General features: G+C 51.8%; 1 protein-coding gene and 1 long non-coding RNA gene across 3 annotated transcripts in view; one reads left to right on the top strand and one right to left on the bottom strand.

Annotated features, from left to right (window-relative positions):
• Nucleotides 1–17,866, bottom strand: part of TMEM181 (transmembrane protein 181) — a 62,924-nt gene extending 45,058 nt beyond the window's left edge. Inside the window, exon 1 of the mRNA XM_040238902.1 lies at nucleotides 17,736–17,866. Within this exon, the coding sequence (XP_040094836.1) occupies nucleotides 17,736–17,866 (131 nt within the window). The remainder of the gene's footprint in view (nucleotides 1–17,735) is intronic.
• On the top strand, nucleotides 64–11,282 carry LOC120862800. Of its 2 annotated transcripts, XR_005720849.1 has the most exons (4): nucleotides 138–439; nucleotides 2,279–2,346; nucleotides 5,257–5,389; nucleotides 9,002–9,021. It is a non-coding gene; the product is annotated as an uncharacterized LOC120862800 (long non-coding RNA). The 2 variants fall into 2 exon arrangements; XR_005720850.1 differs by lacking the exons at nucleotides 5,257–5,389; nucleotides 9,002–9,021 and adding an exon at nucleotides 10,409–11,282 and having other exon boundaries at nucleotides 64–439.
• Nucleotides 17,867–18,480: the final 614 nt, after the last annotated feature.

Genomic DNA, 18,480 nt, shown 5'->3' with positions numbered 1-18,480 from the left:
GTGCGCGGAAGCGGCTCGCCGCGGGGAAGGGCCGCGCCGGGGAGGGGGAGGGGGTGCAGGGCTGGGGAAGGGACAGGGGCCCGGGAAGGGGCGCGGGCCCGGGAAGGGGGCGCGGGCCGGTGGAGGGGTGGGCAGCCCTGGCATGCCTTGCTTCCAGGCCGCTGGGGAGAGCCTCCGCGGCGCGACCACCTCCCCTGAGCCCCTCGAGCGCCGAGGCCGGCCCCTGGGTAGAGGGAATGGAGGGGGGTGTCAGACACGGGTTCACAATAGAATGAATGAAGGACTGACTCTCACTCCTTGCGCGCAGCGGAGGGGGCAGCACGCTAGTTCAGCCACCCTTTGCTTCCAGAGCGTCATCTCAGCGAGAGGATGGCCGTGGGAGTCCAGGAGTGCCTTCGGTTGTCTGAAAGGTGTCTGCATAGACACCCAGGCCTGTGTGGTAAGTTGCTTCGGTCGTGTCTGACTCTGTGCGACCCCATGGACTGTAGCCCACCAGGCTCCTCTGTCCATGGGGAGTCTCCAGGCAGGAATTCTGGAGTGGGTTGCCATGCTCTCCCCCATAGGTGTCTGCATTTTTCTGGGGAGGGGGTCTGTAACCTTCCATTTTCACAAAGAGGTTTGTGACCCCAAAGACGTTAAAAACTGGGGCAAACCTCTGACACACCCAAGTGATGAGGACAGGGGAGCTTTTCTGGCAGCTTCTCCCACAAACCTTTTCTGAACTGCGACTACCAGAGCGTGCAGGTTTTCTGTCCCAGGACAAGCGCTCTCAGGAGGTGTGTGTGTCGGGGGGTCCCACCTCCCACAGAGCTGACAGCCTGACCCTGCAGGTCACCGTTCTGCTGAGGCGCCCGGACAGGAGCAAGTGTTCAGAAACATCGCAGTCCAAGCTGTTTCTAAACGGTGTGGAGACATGAGCTGACCAAAAGCACTTTCTAGATTTAGCATCTTGCCTCACGGTTCTGAAGTTCTGAAATCAAGAACAGATGAAGATATTTCCAGACCCTCTTTGGAGTACTGGTTGAAATGTCCCCTGAAGGTCCTGAAATGTTGCTGAGGGCCTATTTAAAGTCAGTCTGAACGAGGGAAGATGAAAGACTCCAGCTGCCTTCCTTGTGCGTTTCTCATTCGCTCACTAAGTTGTTGACTAGCTTGAAGATGCCAACATGAACACCCAGCCCCTGCCCTCAGCAAACTTAGAGGCAGAGGTATTAACAGTTACCAAAGCAAAGTGTGACATGCACAGATTTGCTTGGGGGCACTGAGGAAGGGCACCTACATTCCGGGGGTGGGGGTGGGGTGGAAGAGAATGCATGGTGTCCGGCCTCATAGGGTGAAGGTTAGAAAGTTGGAGTGGGGACGGGGTTACCAGGCCAAGCAACAGCCTGAATCCTGGGTAATTAGGACAAGAAATTCCATTCCCACTCTGAATCTGAAACTGCGATTCTAAAGGAATAACAAAAGACTATCTCTCGAATTCTTTTCATACACCTTCAGAGGGACAGGGTTCTTCCTGACAAGACCAGGAAATGTAAAGGCCAGTAGCTGCAGGGACAGATGGGGTAGCAGTGTCTAAAGGGGACAGCTGCCACTCAGCGCTTTGAAAAGAGTTTGACTTCAAATGAGAGTTTTCAGGTGACAGCCTCCCAATTCCAAAACGTTGCAAACTTGTTCAAAAAAATATTTTAATCTCTGAGGATGAAACCAAACACGTTGGTGGCTGCATTTGCCCAGAGACAGCCAGCTTTGAGCTCTCAGTTGCAGCCAGGCTTATCGGGTATAGAAATGCCTGCTTGGAGGACTGGGCCAGCAACCTCACCTCCCCGAGACATCCCCACAGACTTCCTGCTCTCTTCGGATGACTCCAGGTCTTAAAAGAGTTGACATCTTTGAGGCCCACACTGCCTCCTGGTAACTTCTCCAGGAAGTGGTCCTCCCTTGAGCTGTGGCCCTGCGTCACTTCCATCCCTCTTATCCTCACTCGTCTGTTCTTCCAACCTTAATTGAGTGCTCAGTGGGGGCCGGGCATGCTTCTCAGCTCTGGAAACAAGGCAGAATCCATGGGCAAGTCGCTGTCCTCCTGGAACTAACCTTCTAGTGGGACACAGTTAGCTGAACAACCAAACAATTACATCGTCAGCACTGTGATGGGAGAGGAAATGGAAGGGTGCCGTGATGGTGTCTGTGACCAAGGGAGTGGGACCCCCGTGTGCCGAGGTTTGGAGGAAGCTGGTCTGATGCTTAGCCATCCCTCACATCCCTCCACATCCTCCTCCAGGTCCCCCTCCTCCAAGCATGCTGCTGTTGGGCACCTCCCTCGTTAAGTTCAGAATGAACACGCTGCAGGTGAGTCTGTGTCAGCCTGAGAGTGAGCACGTGGGCAGCTTCCACCCCTTGGGTCCATTACTCCATTCTCAGGTTGCCCCCTCCGCTCTCTGCTCAGGTTCATGCTCTCCAATGAGAATAACCAGCAATTGCTGAGCACCTACAAAGCCTAAGGCCTGTAAATTCTCTTAACAGCTCTATCAGTTACCAGTGGTCATTGTCCTCATTTATAGACAGGAAACAGGCCTGAAGAGGTGAAGTGCTTTTTCTCAGGAGCTGTTGGAAAGAACCCAGGAAGACCTGACCCCAGCGTGGGACCTCCAGTGTTGGCATCTCATGCATTATTGAATGTGACAGGGATTCAGCGTGACCAACTGAGGCCCGATGCAAATGGGCCACCAGCTAGATAGAGTCTCTCTAACCACAGAGATGCTCTGTTGCAAATAAGCCCCCAGCTGGAGTCTCTCTAACCACAGAAACAGCCCACATTTGTCAACCTTGTTCTTATTTTAAAACCTAAAAATCCAGCTGTAGTATATCCACAGTATTCTCCAGTAATCCTATTGAATTGGGAAATTTGACCCATGGATAAATGAGTATGTATGTATTTGAAACCCTGCTCTGCTATGCTAGGTTGCTTCAGTGGTGTCCGACTCTTTGCGACCCTATGGACCGCCAGGCTCCTCTGTCTGTGGGATTCTCCAGGGAAAGATACTGGAGTAGGTTGTCATTTTCATCTCCAGGGAATCTTCTGGACCCAGAGATCGAGCCTGTTTCTCTTAGGTTCTCCACGACTAGCGCCACCTGGGAAGCTCATCTGACACCCTGCCTTGCTGATCTGGGTCAAGAATATCCTCTGGAGAAGGGAATGGCAGTCCACTCCAGTATTCTTGCCTGGAGAATCCCATGGACGTAGGAGCCTGGCAAGAATACTGCAGTGGGTTGCCATTTCCTTCTCCAGGGGATCTTCCCGACCCAGGGATCGAACCCAGGTCTCCCGCATTGCAGGCAGACGCTTTACTCTCTGAGCCACCAGCAAAGCCCAGGCTACAGTCCATGGAACCGCAAAGAGTTGGACACGACTGAGCGACTAACACTCCTACTAATACTACGTGCTTCAAAAAGGATCTTGATGTCACGAATAAGATTGGTCTGATACCACTTATTCTTAAAAAACCCTACTCAGACCTGATGTTCATCTCCTGAGGATCAGTGAACCATTTCTTTTAAATAATCTCCTTCTAGAATAGGACCAGAGTCAAGCCCACCAGCCTGCAGCATGCTGACTCCCACTCACGGCTGTTTTTCAGAGTTCAAAGCAACAACTCAGGAGGCCCATCTGCAGAAGCTGTGCTACCCCAGGAAATCAGCTATCTGCTCCAAGGGACACAACTCATTTCCCAGCTTAGTAAGGGATGTTTGTCTAGCATTTTGCAGACACTCCGTCGTGGTTTCCTAGCCTCTCTTGTTAACAATAACCAGTGACAGCTAACACTGAGTATTCATGCTCTAAGCGGGCCCCCCATTCAGGAAAAGAAACGGCTTAGTCCAATTCCTCCTAACCTTCTGTCTTAGCTCAGACTGCCTCAACAAAATGCAGAGTGACTGGCTTACGCAGCAGAAGTCCATTTCCTCCCACTGCATGTGTGTGTGTTCAGTTGCTTTAGTCGTGGCCAACTCTTTGGGACCCCATGGACTGTAGCCCCCCACCCCCAGACTCCTCTGTCCATGGGATTCTCTAGGCAAGAATACTGGAGTGGGTTGTCATGCCCTTCTCCAAGGTTTCCTCACCTTCTAGAGGCTAAAATCCCAGATCCAGGTTCTGGCCATTCAGTTTCTGCTGAGGGCTCTTCCTGGCTTGCAGACAGCCACGCTCCTGCTGTGTCCTCACACGACCCTTCCCTGGTGCAGGGTCTCTCCCGTCCCTTCTCACAGGACACAGTCCTGTCAGACCAGGGCCCACCCTCATGACTCCTGTTGTCGCTCAGTTGTGTCCGACTCTGTGACCCGGTGGACTGTAGCCCACCAGGCTCCTCTGTCCATGGGGTTCTCCAGGCAGGGATCATGGAGTGGGTTGCCATCTCCTCCTCCAGAGGATCTTCCCGACCCAGGGATCGAACCCGTATCTCCTGCATTGCAGGCAGCTGCTTTACCACTGAGGCTCACTTAACCTTTAATTACTTCCTTACTCCTAATATGGCCATGCTGGGGGTTAAGACTTCAACCTAGAAACTTGGAGGGGGCACAAATATTTTTTCCCTAACCCTCCTGCAGCTGTGAAATTAAAAGACTCTTGCTCCTTGGAAGAAAAACTATGACCAACCTAGATAGCATATTAAAAAGGAGAGACATCATTTTGTCAACAAAGGTCCATCTAGTCAAAGCTATGATTTTTCCAGTAGTCATGTATGGATGTGAGAGTTGGACTATAAAGAAAGCTGAGCACTGAAGAATTGATGCTTTTGAACTGCGGTGTTGGAGAAGACTCTTGAGAGTCTCTTGCACTGTAAGGAGATCCAACCAGTCCATCCTAAAAGAAATCAGTCCTGAATATTCATTGGAAGGACTGATGCTGAAACTCCAATACTTTGGCCACCTGATGCAAAGAACTGACTCATTGGAAAAGACCCTGATGCTGGGAAAGATTGAAGGCAGGAGGAGAAGGGGATGACAGAAGATGAGATGGTTGGATGGCATCACCGACTCAATGGACATGAGTTTGAGTAAACTTCAGGAGTTGGTGATAGACAGGGAAGCATGGTGTGCTGCAGTTCATGGGGTTGCAAAGAGTCAGACACAACTGAGCAACTAAACTGAACCATCCTAAGTGGCAGGTTTCTTGAAAATTTTTTCTGACCTAGATAGTACAGAGAATATAGAAGAATTAATTCCAAGCCAGCAACTTGGTAATTGCCTACCCTTTGTTCCAAGGCAGGAAAATCTCAGCCTTAACTCTTCCTTGAGCATGATGACAGTTGATGTTTAGCAACATCTGTTGGCCTGTGGTCTGACAGCTCCTGGACAGCCCTGTGCTGCTGAGTTATCTTCCCTGCAACAAGCAGAGGTACTTGCACGAGCCACTCAGTTCTCTCCCCTGCTGCCTTCCCAGGACTGCCCCGCCCCATCATTTGCAGGCAGGAGCAGACTTCCCAGCCCACTTGTTGTATCACATGTGGGTGCTTCCTTCTCGATGTCTTCTCTACTCCTAAGAACTGACCATTAGAAGCAAAGGTCTAACTCTGGTTCAAATGCTTTCTCTTGCTTATCAAGTTTAGTAATGCCAGGAGCGAGCTTCCCAGGTGGCTCAGTGGTTTAAAAAAAAAAAAAATCTGCCTGCCAATGCAGAACACCTGGGTTTGATCCCTGGTCTGGGAATATCCCCTGGAGAAGGAAATGGCAGCCCACTCCAGTATTCTTGCCAGGAAGTCCCACGGACAGAGGAGCCTGGTGGGCTATTAAGAATCCACGGGCTCACAAAAGAGTCAGACAGGACTGAGCAACTGAACAACAGTGACACCAGGAGCACAGAAGTTCTGCCTGGCACTTATGGCCAATATGAGGCTATTTTTTTTGGTTGTCTTATTATAGTTGTATTTGTTCCCAAGTTTCATTGCTGTATGACCTGAAGTAACCCTATTGGGGTTTCATTGCCCTAACCTGAAGTAACTCTATTGCTTTTCTATTGCCACAGAACAAATTACCCCAGGGCTTTGTGGCTTGAACAGCATCTATTATATCTCAGTCTCGAGGGGTAGGGAATTCTGGGTGCAGCTTAGCTGGGTCCTCGGGCTCAGGCTCCCTCACAGGCCGCAGTCAAGTTGTCAGCCGTGGGTGGAAGCCTTCTCAAGGCTCAACTGGGGAAGGGTCTGCCTCCAGGCTCACACTGTGATTGTTGGCAGGATCTGGAGGTCACGCTCGGTTCCTTGTCACCTGGGACTCCCCACAGGACAGCTTACAACACGGTAGCTTTGTTTCCTCCGAGTGAGCAAGTGAGAATCAAAGAGAGTGGGAGGTCAATGGAAGTCAGTCTTCTGTCACCTAATCTCACACGCACGATCGCATCACCTTTGCTCTGATCCTTCCTTTATCAGCAGACCACAGGTCCACCCTGCACTCATGGGGTGAGGAGCTTGCCAGGGTGTAGGGGGCAGTGGGAGCCGTTGCAGACGGCGCCTCCTACGGTGACTTGAGACAGCGGTTGGTTCTCTCTTGTGGCTCTCTGTGTTGACTGAGCTCAGCTGGGTGGTGCTTGCTGGGAGTCTCCCTTGACAGTGCACTCAGATGACATCTGGGGCTGCAGTCACGTGATGGCTCATCTCCGCCCTGCTGGAGGCATGTCTGGTGCCTGAGCTAGGCTGGCTAGAAAGCTGGGGGCTGGCCAGGCAGTGTTCCTTCCTCCCTGTGGCTTCTGCATGTGTCTGGCTTGGGCCCCTCATGGTCTCAGGGAAGCTGGACTTCACACATGGTAGCTGGTTTCTCCTGGGACAGATGCTCTAAGACACCTAAGCTGAAGCTGCAGGGCTGCAGTGACCTACTCTCAGGTGTCATTCAGCATCTCTACCACCACCTTCTATTGGTGAAAAGAGAGCCAGAGCCTGCCTGGGTCCCAGGGCAAAGGACAACCAAAGAGCATGAATCCTGGGAAGAGAGGCTCTTTGGGGTACCCTCTTTGGAGTTTAGCTACCGTAGTCTTAAAGTCCACAAACAAACATGTTTGCTTCAACTCTTTTCTTCATCTCGAAAGGTAAGGTAACTGTGCACAGAACCTTCAGACTCACTTTTAAGTTTCCTACCATGCTAAAGAGTTTACATATATTATCTCATTCTCTCCTCTAAGAGACCATTAAAACAAATGCACTCTTTTGCCTCAATACCTGTTGGTATTTGCAAAAATGAAGACTAGTGAGTCTGCTGGGGCCCAGTCCTGATCCCACACATGCAGCTCAGCACAGCCCTGACTCAGGGCTCCCAGGTGCCCCTGCTTACGAGGAATTAGTATCCAGTACACCACACCCTTCGCCTTCTTTCGTTTTGGTAGTTGGAGAGTTTTTCAGCATCAGTCCCAATCTGTTAGACTAATGGCTCAGCGCTAAAGAGTCTGCCTACCAATGCAGGAAGATTCAAGAGATGCAAGTTGGGAAGATCCCTAAAGAAGGAAATAGCAACCCACTCCAGTATTCTTGCCTGGAGAATTTCATGAAGAGAGGAGCCCGGTGGGCTACAGTCTGTGGTGTCGCAAAGAGCCGGACATGACCGAGCGCCTGCGCTGAGCGTGCGCACCTTTCATTCTCAGCGTTTGACCGCTGCATCCCTCACCATCTCCTGTGGCCTTTCTTGGTCCTCAGCTCCCCAGGCCTGACACCAGCCTGGTAGAGACACAGCCCGACAGGTACTGAGCAAATGACACCACTGGATTTGTCAGACGACTGGTGCTGCACTAGTACGTTTTCTAAGAGTTTTAAAGAAAGGGGGACACCTTCCTGTGGAAGGAAAGGGAAGGGGGCTGCAGGACAGCAACTGCAGCCGTTGGAGGTGGGAGGTCTTCTAGCTGGAAGACTGTGCTGGTTTTCCTGAGACTTTCCCAGGTTTAGTACGCACACACATGCACGTGCGCATGTGCACACACACGTACACATGGATGAACAAGTACATGCGCGTGCACACACACGTTCACATGCATGTGCACACAGACGTGCACACGTGCTATTCACACATGTGCACATGCACACACATGCACATGTGTGCACACGCACGCACGCACACATACACATACCCCTTTCCCAACTTGAACCTGATAAGCCTCAGGCAGCTCAGGTCACAGAGAAAACTGCAGACATGTCTTCTGGGGAGACTGTCCCTGGGGTACCCCCTTCAGAGCCACAGCTGACTTGGTTTTAGAGCCATGAGGGCACTGAGATGGTTCCACAAGACGTGCAGACCTGATTCCAAGATAGCACCAATGGCTCCAAGTCAGGACTCAGTCCTCCTGACTCTTGCTCACCAAACATTCCGCTGCTGGTTTAGAAAGTACATGCAGGGAGGAACCTAAGTCCACAAGAGATGCTGGAGTTCTAACCACCCGTGCCTGGGACTGTGGCCTTATTTGAAACTAGGGTCTTTGCAGATGATCAAGTTAAGATGAGGTCAGAGTGGGCCCTGGCCCAATAGAACTAGTGTCTTCTTAATAGAGGGAAATTTGGATGATAGACAGACGTGCATAGAAGGAAGACAATCTGAAGACAGACAGCCATCTATGAGCCCAGGGACCTGTGGGGGCCCCAGAGTCTAGGAGAAAGGCCTGGAATAGGTTCTCCCTCATAGCCCTCAGAAGAAATAAACCTGCTGACATCTTGTTCTCAGAATCCTGACCTCCAGAACTGTGAGACCATAAATGTCTGTTGCTTAAGCCCCCATTTCATGGTACTTTGTCACAGTGGCCCTGGAAATGAATCCAGAGCCCCAGGGTTCCTGTTTCAGGGACAAGGCACGCTTCAAGCCTTGAACGTCCTGCCCCAGATCGGAGGCCTGTTCCCCTCTTGCAGACGATGCTCCTTCTGCTGCATGGGCTGAGTCATCACTGCAGCTGAAAGACGGGCCCCCAGAGAATAACTGGGGTGCTTGACACCTGCTCTGCTCTCCAGGAAGCAAATATCTTCCTCTTTTCTTCTTGGTTCAGGGTAAGATGTAGCATTAAAGAAGGAGAAAAAAAAAAAACTGTTCTGCGTGGGTCATAGCTCTGCTCACATTAAGATGCACATAGAAACGGAGCTGGGGTGAACCACCAGGAAGAGCTCTGAGAAGCACATAGCACCTCACTATTGAGTCCCGATGCAGACAGAAGCGAGCAGCCAGTTCAAGGCGTTCTGGACTTTCCTCTAGCACAGTTGCACACCTGAAACACGAATGACGGACTGCCCGCGCATTCACTGACGCAGCCCAGCTGGGGGCGTGAGAACCTGCGGCAGCTGTGGCTGCCTGTGCTCTCTGTTGGGAAGAGCTTGGCCAAGAGGAAAGCAAAGCTACAAGAAAAGAGAAAAAGTGAGCCCCTGTGACATTTCTGAGTTCTTAAATTTAGCTGGGCTAAGTTACATCTGTCACTGGACTTTTCAATTAAATGCCAATAATTTCCCTTCTTGAACTACACAATATAACTTGAAATCATATCACTTGGGGTACAGAAAGAATCTAAATCCTAATGACAGACAGAGGCCAGAAAACAATAACCTGTATGGTACAGACATCAGGAAACGACATCACCTGAAGGACTGCCTCATCTGAAGGGTGTTTATAAATTGGAAAAAGAAAACGAATACTGAGGGACACTGCCAAAGCTGCCTGAAAATGTCCCCAAGGGCTGCTGAGTAATCCAAGATGTAGGTGCATTCTGGGCCCCTGAGAGCAAGACCAGGGGCCTTGCTTCTAATGAAAGTTACAGGGAGCTGAAATTTGTCTAGAGACAGGAACATGCTCATTTTTAGAGTGACTTTTAAGTCGACACAGGCAGAGAGATTACCATATTCATGGACACTGAAGGGGGAAAAAGTTCTGCCAATGCAATTAAGGTCCCGTTGGAGAAGACTCTTGAGAGTCCCTTGGACTGCAAGGAGATCCAACCAGTCCATTCTAAAGGAGATCAGCCCTGGGATTTCTTTGGAAGGAATGATGCTAAAGCTGAAACTCCAGTACTTTGGCCACCTGATGCAAAGAGTTGACTCATTGGAAAAGACTCTGATGCTGGAGGGATTAGGGGCAGGAGGAAAAGGGGACGACAGAGGATGAGATGGCTGGATGGCATCACGGACTCGATGGACGTGTGAGTCTGAGTGAACTCTGGGAGTTGGTGATGGACTGGGAGGCCTGGCGTGCTGCGATTTATGGGGTCGCAAAGAGTCGGACACGACTGAGCGACTGAACTGAACTGAACTGAACCTTGAGTATTCTCAGATCCCATGATTCCCCTTCAAAGAATAAAGAGCATATGAGCCTTCATTTAAAATAAACTCCAGATCCCTGTTCAGTGTTATTCATAACTCAACGTGTGGTCCTTGCCCTATTAAGAAATCCCTCTAAATCCCTTCTTTAGACCCCCTGGAAATCAACGTGCCGTTCCTGGTACAGCCTGTGGCAGCCAGAGATAGAGAAACCCAACCCAAGTCTTAACTGCAGAAACGTAAACACTGAAAACTGGAAGGCATGCATCAGAGCCCCACTGTGATGGTTCACAGGCAGAGGTGGGGAAGGCGACAACCAACAGGCACCTCCATTCCCATCCGGGACCTCATTCCAGGGAAGCAGGACACTCACGTCCTCCTGGGGTCAGGCAAGGCTGACAGAAGGCTGCCCTTGCTGCCAGTCTCCCTCCTGACTGGCTGGTTGGCAGGGAGAGCAGGTATGATATGGTCTTCTCTTATAGTGACCAGTCCAATAGCAAGGTTAAAACGTGTGGCTCGGGACTTGAATTTATATCTTGACTCCCACCTGAGTGTTCTATTTTCTGTACCTTATAGCAGAAAACACCCTCAAATGTCCCTGTTTCTGAGCTGGGATCAAGACACTGCCCCAGGCCAAGATAAGGACCAGGAACCTTCAGAAGTCAGGGAATAACCAGAAGCTCTAACCGGGGGTCCCCAAGGGACAAAGGTCTGACCCCATATCCAGCCTCTGGGACCCACATTCACCATCTCCTTCGGACTTGGAAAGCTGCCCAATGGGCAGCGAGAGCTGCTAATGCCTGGCTCATAGGATCCAGCGTTACTCAATTCACACATCGGTACTGCATGGTGGAAAGAGGGTCACCCACCTGAGAGTGGTCTGAAGCAATAAATGGTAATTTCCAGAGATGCTTAGCGCCGTTAATCACAGTGCCATGGCCTTGAGGAAAAGTCGGGTACATTCTAAGCTCAGACAGTAAACAGGAAGAGACTTTGCCTTGAGACCATGTAGAGGACAAGGTGTCAGAGGAGAACGTGAAAGAAAGTGAAAGTCGCTCAGTCGTGTCCCACTCTTTGTGACCCCACGGACTATTCAGTCCATGGAATTCTCCAGGCCAGAATACTGGAGTGGGGAGCCTTTCCCTTCTCCAGGGGATCTTCCCGACCCAGGGATCGAACCCAGGTCTCCTGCATTGCAGGCAGATTCTTTACCAGCTGAGCCACAAGGGAAGTCCAGAGAATGTGAGGGAAGGGCATCTTTGGGGCCCCTGGAAGGACCAAGGGGCTCTGAGAGAGAGTCCCAGCCCCAGGGGCAAATCCTTCAGGATCGCACTGGGCAAGGGCCTGAAAGGGGCCACTGGATTGATGCTTCGAGGTCCCCGGTGACCTGGGCTAGGGTGGCTCCAGGACAGGCATGGCGAGTTCCCGGGTTTCGGCGCTGATGGAGGAAGAGGCAGGACCACGAGGTGGCAGTGTTGCACAACAAGCTTTGCTGGGTGACGCTTGGACAGATTGCTCGAGGGGAGGTCCCTCTTAGCAGGAGGATTCCCCCCACCCCTCATCCCCCCCACTCCCAGCCTCAGACTACTACGCAGCAGGGAGAGAGGGCAGGGAACTCCCAAAGGAGGGGGGGGCGTGTGTCCAGTGGTGTTGCTCACAGACCCCAAGGGGGTGGCTCCCAAAGGGGAACATGATTCATGGTCTTTGTAGCCATGGGGTCTGTCACAGCGATGCTCTCTCAGTGACTAGCAGATTCTGGGTGCAGTTTCATAGGTGGGCAAAGCAAGGACTCTGAAAGGCTCAAAGTATGCTTCTTCGTGTGTGTGCTGAGTTGCATCAGTCATGTCTGACGGTGACCCCAGGCTCCTCTGTCCATGGGATTCTCCAGGCAAGAATACTGGAGCATGTTGCCATGCCCTCCTCCAAGGCATCTTCCCAACCCAGGGATTGAACCCACATCTCTTATGTCTCCTGCATTGGCAGACAGGTGCTTTACCCCCTGTGCCACCTAGGGAGGCCGTGCCTCTTTGGGCTCTATTTAAATTGTGAGCAAATGAGTTGGGTACCAGTGGGAGGGAGTCAGGGACCTTCTGTGAAATAAGTGAAGAAACAAAACAACATGGGAGCCAACTTACTAGGACCACCTTTAACCCATTTATAGAACAACAGGAGGGGTGGGACGGGGGGAGGAAGCCAAACTAGCATACGCTGGAGAGGACGGTGTGGTTGCCCCCAAAGGAGCCAGGCAGAGGGAGGGAGTCAGAGTGGGGAAGGCAGGCCTTAGAACAGGGGGGTGACTGACAAGGTGGATCCCAGAGCAGGGAGGGGAGAGCCGTGGGGGAGGGATGCTCCCTGGGGGTGTCCCACCAAGCTAGTGGTGGGGGGGCGCCCAGGGGTCGCTGACTTGCTCTGGCATCACTGCTGGTGGCTCACACGTCCATCTGCTCAGGCCCGTGGGCTACAGCCCATCTGACGCCTGTATCTTGTCCCAAAGAGACAACAACAGTGCCAGCCTCTCCGCACGGAGCCAGATTTGTACCCAATTCTAAGCTCTCCAGCGTGTAAGCTTCATGAAATGATCTTTCTACCTTTGAAATGATGGCGCTGGAGAAGCTGGTTCTAACAACACATGTTTCCTCAGCGACGCTTATCATTTCCTCTCATCAAAAATGAAACAAAAGACAGAGATATCAGTGCTCAACAGTCAAGAGTTGCCTCAGGTTAGCTGAAAACAAGGAGAAAGTCAGCCGCTGAAACATCAGGACCCAAGGGACAGCGTAAAGATAGGCAGGTTTGCCGTAAGTGGGGAAAAAAAATCGTTCTCAGACCTTTAAACCTGACTGCAAACTGACCAGGTGTTTCAATCCAAAAAGGAGAGTGAGTCAGCCTGGGAGCACGGTGAAGGCAGAATCAGCAGAGGTGACAGTGGGTCGTGGCCCTGAGCTCTGAGTAGGGGAGGGGGAGCCTCAGCTAACACCCCGAGACTTCTGTCCGTCCCACCAAGGAGGTGCGTGCTCCAGGCTCGCTCAGCTTGATGCTCGTCAACCTTGCCCTCACACACATGGCTTCTCTATTGTGGCTGAGGATCAGCCCAGGATGATTAAATCAGAATCCTTGAGGGTGGGGCCTGGGCCTTGGCATGTTCAAAAGCTCCCCCAGGTGATGCCAGCTCTGAGCAGCCCTGATCTAATTAGGGCCCCCAGCACTGATTCCATGGACACCACTGCCTGTGTTCTCAAGGGTCCGCACTGGTCAATTAAATAATGGCGTTCTGATTCTGAACAGTAGACCAGAGCTTGGTCAACATGAAGCCTTCATGATTCTGCACAGTAGACCAGAGCTTGGTCAACATGAAGGCTTCACTCAGTGAAGTTCTTCTCAATGTGCTGGTGGAAATAAGCCAGCAGGAGTGAGGGCCGGCCCCAGAGTCCTGAAGAATCCACTGAGGGATGAAATAAATGTTGCTTCCAGAAGCCTCCTGGGTGAGGACGCCCCAGAGCATCACTTTACTGGCCAAGAAAACTCAAGCCCAACTTGATGGCTCCTATTTTTACACAGGTAAAGTAATAACCTGAGAAGCAAAGGATGGACCAGCCAAATGGCCAACAACAAATCCCCCGAGAGTCGAGCTCTAAAGGGTCACGTCTGTTGTCCTATATACTTCTATATACTTGTCTATATACTTCCCTGGTGGCTCAGACGGTAAAAGCGTCTGCCTGTAATGTGGGAGACCCAGGTTCAATCCCTGGGTTGAGAAGATCCCCTGGAGAAGGAAATGGCTACCCACTCCAGTACCCTTGCCTGGAAAAAACCCATGGATGGAGGAGCCTGGTAGGCTACAGTATCATGGGGTCGCAAAGAGTCGGACACGACTGAGTGGCTTCACTTTCACTTTCTATCGTCCTTCATGTGTCTTTACCCTTTACCCTTGATGCCATGGACATAGCTGACTGCCTACCCGACATCCATTCTCCACATCTTCTTCCTAACAGAAGGGAGGAGTCCCTTAAAGAGCTAAGTCTTGGGGAACGGTCTCCCCTTCAGCATCTGGGGCACTCAGACTTGCTAAAGTCTGATGCCATCCCCTTGCCAGCCTGTGTTCAAGAAAGGACAAGGGGCCCCGATCTAGTCAATGAGATATAGGAGCTGGTGTTCTTTAAAGCTTTCTAAGGAAGCATAACACACACACGGAAAGAACATGTCATGTGCGCATGCTAAGTCACTTCAGTCGTATCTGACTCTTTATGACTCCATGGACTGTAGCCCGCCAGGCTCCTCTCTCCATGGGATTCTCCAGGCAAGAATACTGGAGTGGGTTGCCATTTTCTACTCCAGGAGATCTTCTTGACCTCGGGATCAAACCCGCATCTCTTGCGTCTCCTGCACTGGCAGGCAGATTTTTTACCGCTAGCATAACCTGGATGCCCATTCTAGTATGGAACAGGCCAAATTTATCTGTTTTACTGTTGTGAGTATTTAGCTGCCTTCCAGTTCAGGAGTATTACAATTGTGCCACTATGAACATTTTAGAGCATGTCCATTGAGAGATACGTATGTCTATAGGGCACATACCTAAGAGGAGATGCTGGGCCAAAAGGTATGTTCATGTTCAATGTTAGTATATACCTCAAACTATTTTCCATGGTGATTGTACCAATTTAGCGCCCATCTGTAGCACAGGAAAATTCCATGTCCTTGTTAACACATGTCTGTTTTCATTGGTACCGTTTGGTGGGGGTATAGGAGGGATTCTGTGACTTTTGCTGTGGGCTTCAGTTATTCCTCCTCTTTTAGAGAGCTATAGAAAGCCAGCCAGTTCTCCCCATGAATATGAATGAGAAGCAATAGCCCAAAGGATTATTAGTGGCCAAGTACAGTCAATTGCTACCACATAAAAAAAGAAAGGACTTGGTAGACACCACTAAGCTGGTATCAACAAGTCAGTCCTTCACCTTATTGTTTAGGCTGGTGGCTTTGGTTTCTCTGGTATCTGTACTGGAAAGTATCTTTAGTGTTCGCTTCATAAAGCACTTGAGCCTCACAACATCCCTGCTTCATTTTTCTGATGTGAAAACTGATCACCAGTGAAACTCAAACATTTCGCAAAGGCCAGGGGAATTAGCAAAGCATTAGGATTTCAGATGCCCAGCTTCCTGTTTTTTTCACCCACATTATGCGGCGCCCCCTTTCCTAGTAAAGCGGTCATGTCTCATTTTGTGAAAATGACTGTGAGTCCTTTGGTGACTCGGCTGCTCTTTTACAGTGATACCAAATTACGTAGCTAAGATGCAAACAGCCATGCCACCTAACTGAGGGGCCAACCATCGTCTGAAAGCAGCATTAGCAAGCTCTCTCCTTTCCACACTCTGTTGTGGGGGGACCGTCATCTACATGAGGCGAATCCTGGTCCTCCAGGGAAAAATAGACCGGTGATTTTCAGTCGTAAATCTCTAATGAGGAACCGACGATGGTGAGAAGAACAGGAGCAAAAATTATAGTAGCAAGTTCATCTCCAGCTAGACAAAACACAGGAGCTGTAACTACCAGCTTCCCAACTTAGAAACCCAAGAGTATTTCACCTAGTTTTGTAAAGGTGCAACTCATAGATATAAGAATTCAATGGAGCAGGGGAAGTCAGTTCAATGACCTAAACATCTCCTCACTAGAAAACAGCCTTTGTGATTCAGCCTAATCGACACAAGATTATAAAGATTCTGCAATAAACTTCTTCTCAGGCCAGGGCGAGGGGGCAGAATTCAGTGTCTCCTTCCATCTAAAGTGAATTCATGGTCTTCAAGATCCAACTCAATCAATGAAGTTACTCTGGGAGCAAAGATTTAAATGCTTGGACAGGACAGGCAACCAAACTGCTCACGTCACTTAAATCCTCCAATCGCATCACACTGGAATTCTAAAGAATCCCGTATTTTGTAGTCTTGCCTTCAGTGTGCTATGACTGGGCCCTGAGTATCTCTCTGACCATTTTGCTCCAAATGTGTTGGTCTGTTCCTTGAACATATCATGTTATTATGGCTTCAGGGGCTTTGCACTTCCTCTTCCTCTTCTGGAACCTTCTTCCCCAGATTATTGTCTAGCAGGTAGAACTCATTCTTCCCTTCTCAAACATCACCTTCTCAAAAGGCCTTCCTGGACCACCTTCTCTGAGCAGCACCCCATCACTCTATCATGCCACCTGGCTTATTTTCTTCCTAGCACTCACTGAAGCCTGCAATCACTTGCCAATTACCTATAAGCCCCATGACAGCAGGGACCCATACGGTCAGATCTCCTAGATTGTGAAGTTCATCTAAAAGCTACCCCATATGATCCTGAGATTACATTTTTTTAAAATGGGCTCTTCTACTCAGTCATTTTATGACAAATATATTAGTCAGCAGTATAGTGCCAATTAGCCCTGGGGGAAACCATTAGGCTTTTGGAAAAAATCTGATGATAAATGTGATACATGTTCTCCAGAGTACCTGTGAATACATACATATGACCTTTAGCCAGAGTGGACTGTACAAAAATGAGTACCACTGCTTCAAAGATAGCTGTGCAACATACCTGCCATCCTCGAGCACAGAGTCAGTGAACTGTCACTAGAAGGCTCACCTTAAACAAGATTTCTGGTTCAAGCTTCCCATTTTACAGATGAGAAAGCGTGAAGTGCAGAGTCAGCAATTAAGTTTCTCAGGGTCAGCGAGATAGGTTAATAAAATCACTCTAGGCTCCAGTCTCCAGACTCCTGAAGGATCCTTTCATTTCGAGGGCAACACACCAGGTAAGTGGATAAAGGCAAAGCGCATGGAGGAAGCTGTCGGTGCTCACAGCTCTCACTAGAGAGGGAGACGGAGAGGAACAAAGACGAGCCCAAACCCACTGCTCCCTGGGGTGCTGAGCACCGCTTCCCCCTGCATCTTCCCCTTGGTGCCGCCCAGCCCTGAGGCCCTCGGCCCCCAACCCTCCGCAGCAGCCAGGCCTCGGGGATTTCCACCAAAGTCCCTGGGGCCTGAGTTCCTCGGAAGAGAGGCCAAGGCCCTCCCTGCAGCCCTCGAGGGCGAGAGATGTCATCGCAGACCAGGTCTGGGCAAGGCCTGAGCGAAGGCCGCGGAGGGTGGAGGGGTGGGAGTGGGGATGGGGGGACAGGAAGGGCAGGGGAGAAGGAGGGACTCAGCGGGGACCAAAGCCCACTAGGTCCCTTTCTCAGGACTTGAGGGTCTCAGCTCAAGAACAGAAAAAAAAAGCTGTCCACTTCAGCTCCCTGGAGTTGCCCTTGACCCCCAGCACGCGAACGCCGCAGCCCACCCCGCCGGCCTGCCGCCCCTTGCCAGCGCGGGGGGCAGGGGGCGGAGAGGACGCGTCCCCGCCGGGCCCCCGGAGCTCAGCTCGGCCCCGGGATAGGGGTCAGCGGGGGCGGGGCTGCCCCACGGCCGGTTCCGCCGCCTCCGCCCCGCCTCGCGGCCCGCGCGCCCCTACCGGTAGTAGCGGTCATCTCGGAAAGGCGTGAGGTCCTCCTTGAGCTCCCGGTACGCCTCCTGGAGCCGCTTGCACAGGTGCTTGAGCTCGCTGCAGAGCGGGGGCTCGAAGGCAGGGTACTCGGCGTCCATGCCCGCGCCGCCCGCCCGCGCCCGGCGCCGCCGCCGTCCGCGCGAGTCCCGGCGTCCCCTCCTCCCCGCCGCTCCGCCCTTTGTATTGCTTCCTTCGCCCCCTCGCTCTTCCCAGCTCCGGGGACCGGGGGCGGGGGTGGCCAGCTGGGCGGCACCGAGGAGCAGGAGAAGCAGGTGGCGGAGGAGGTGGGGAGGGGGCGCGCAGCAAGGTGAGGCCCGGCGAGCTCAGGGTGCCAGCGCTACGGCGCGGGGAGCCGGCCCCAGGGAGGATGGGGATGGGGGTACCCGCCCCGCCGCCCCGCCCCGCCGAGGGAGGCCTAAGGAGCGGAGGGTGCCGCGCCCATCGGCCGCCGCCCAGGGAGAAGGAGAGGGAGCGGACGGGGGTGGGGGTGGGGGAGTCCAACACAAGGTCATCTGCCGCCCAGGATGAAAACAGAAAGGGCCACTCCTGCTACTGCTCGGGTGGGGGAACGGAATACGCAGGAGGTGAAAACGGAAAGGAAACTGAGACTTAGGGACGGGACCCAGAGCCCCCTTGCTGGAAGGTCGAAGGCTGGAGCCGGGTATCAGTTCAGCACCACGGACAGCTCCCGGAAGACTTTTTTCCGCCCCCG

Source organism: Oryx dammah, unplaced genomic scaffold, assembly GCF_014754425.2.
Source record: "Oryx dammah isolate SB20612 unplaced genomic scaffold, SCBI_Odam_1.1 HiC_scaffold_4, whole genome shotgun sequence".
Lineage (NCBI taxonomy): Eukaryota > Metazoa > Chordata > Mammalia > Artiodactyla > Bovidae > Oryx > Oryx dammah.
This window is presented reverse-complemented; position numbering and strand designations above follow the sequence as displayed.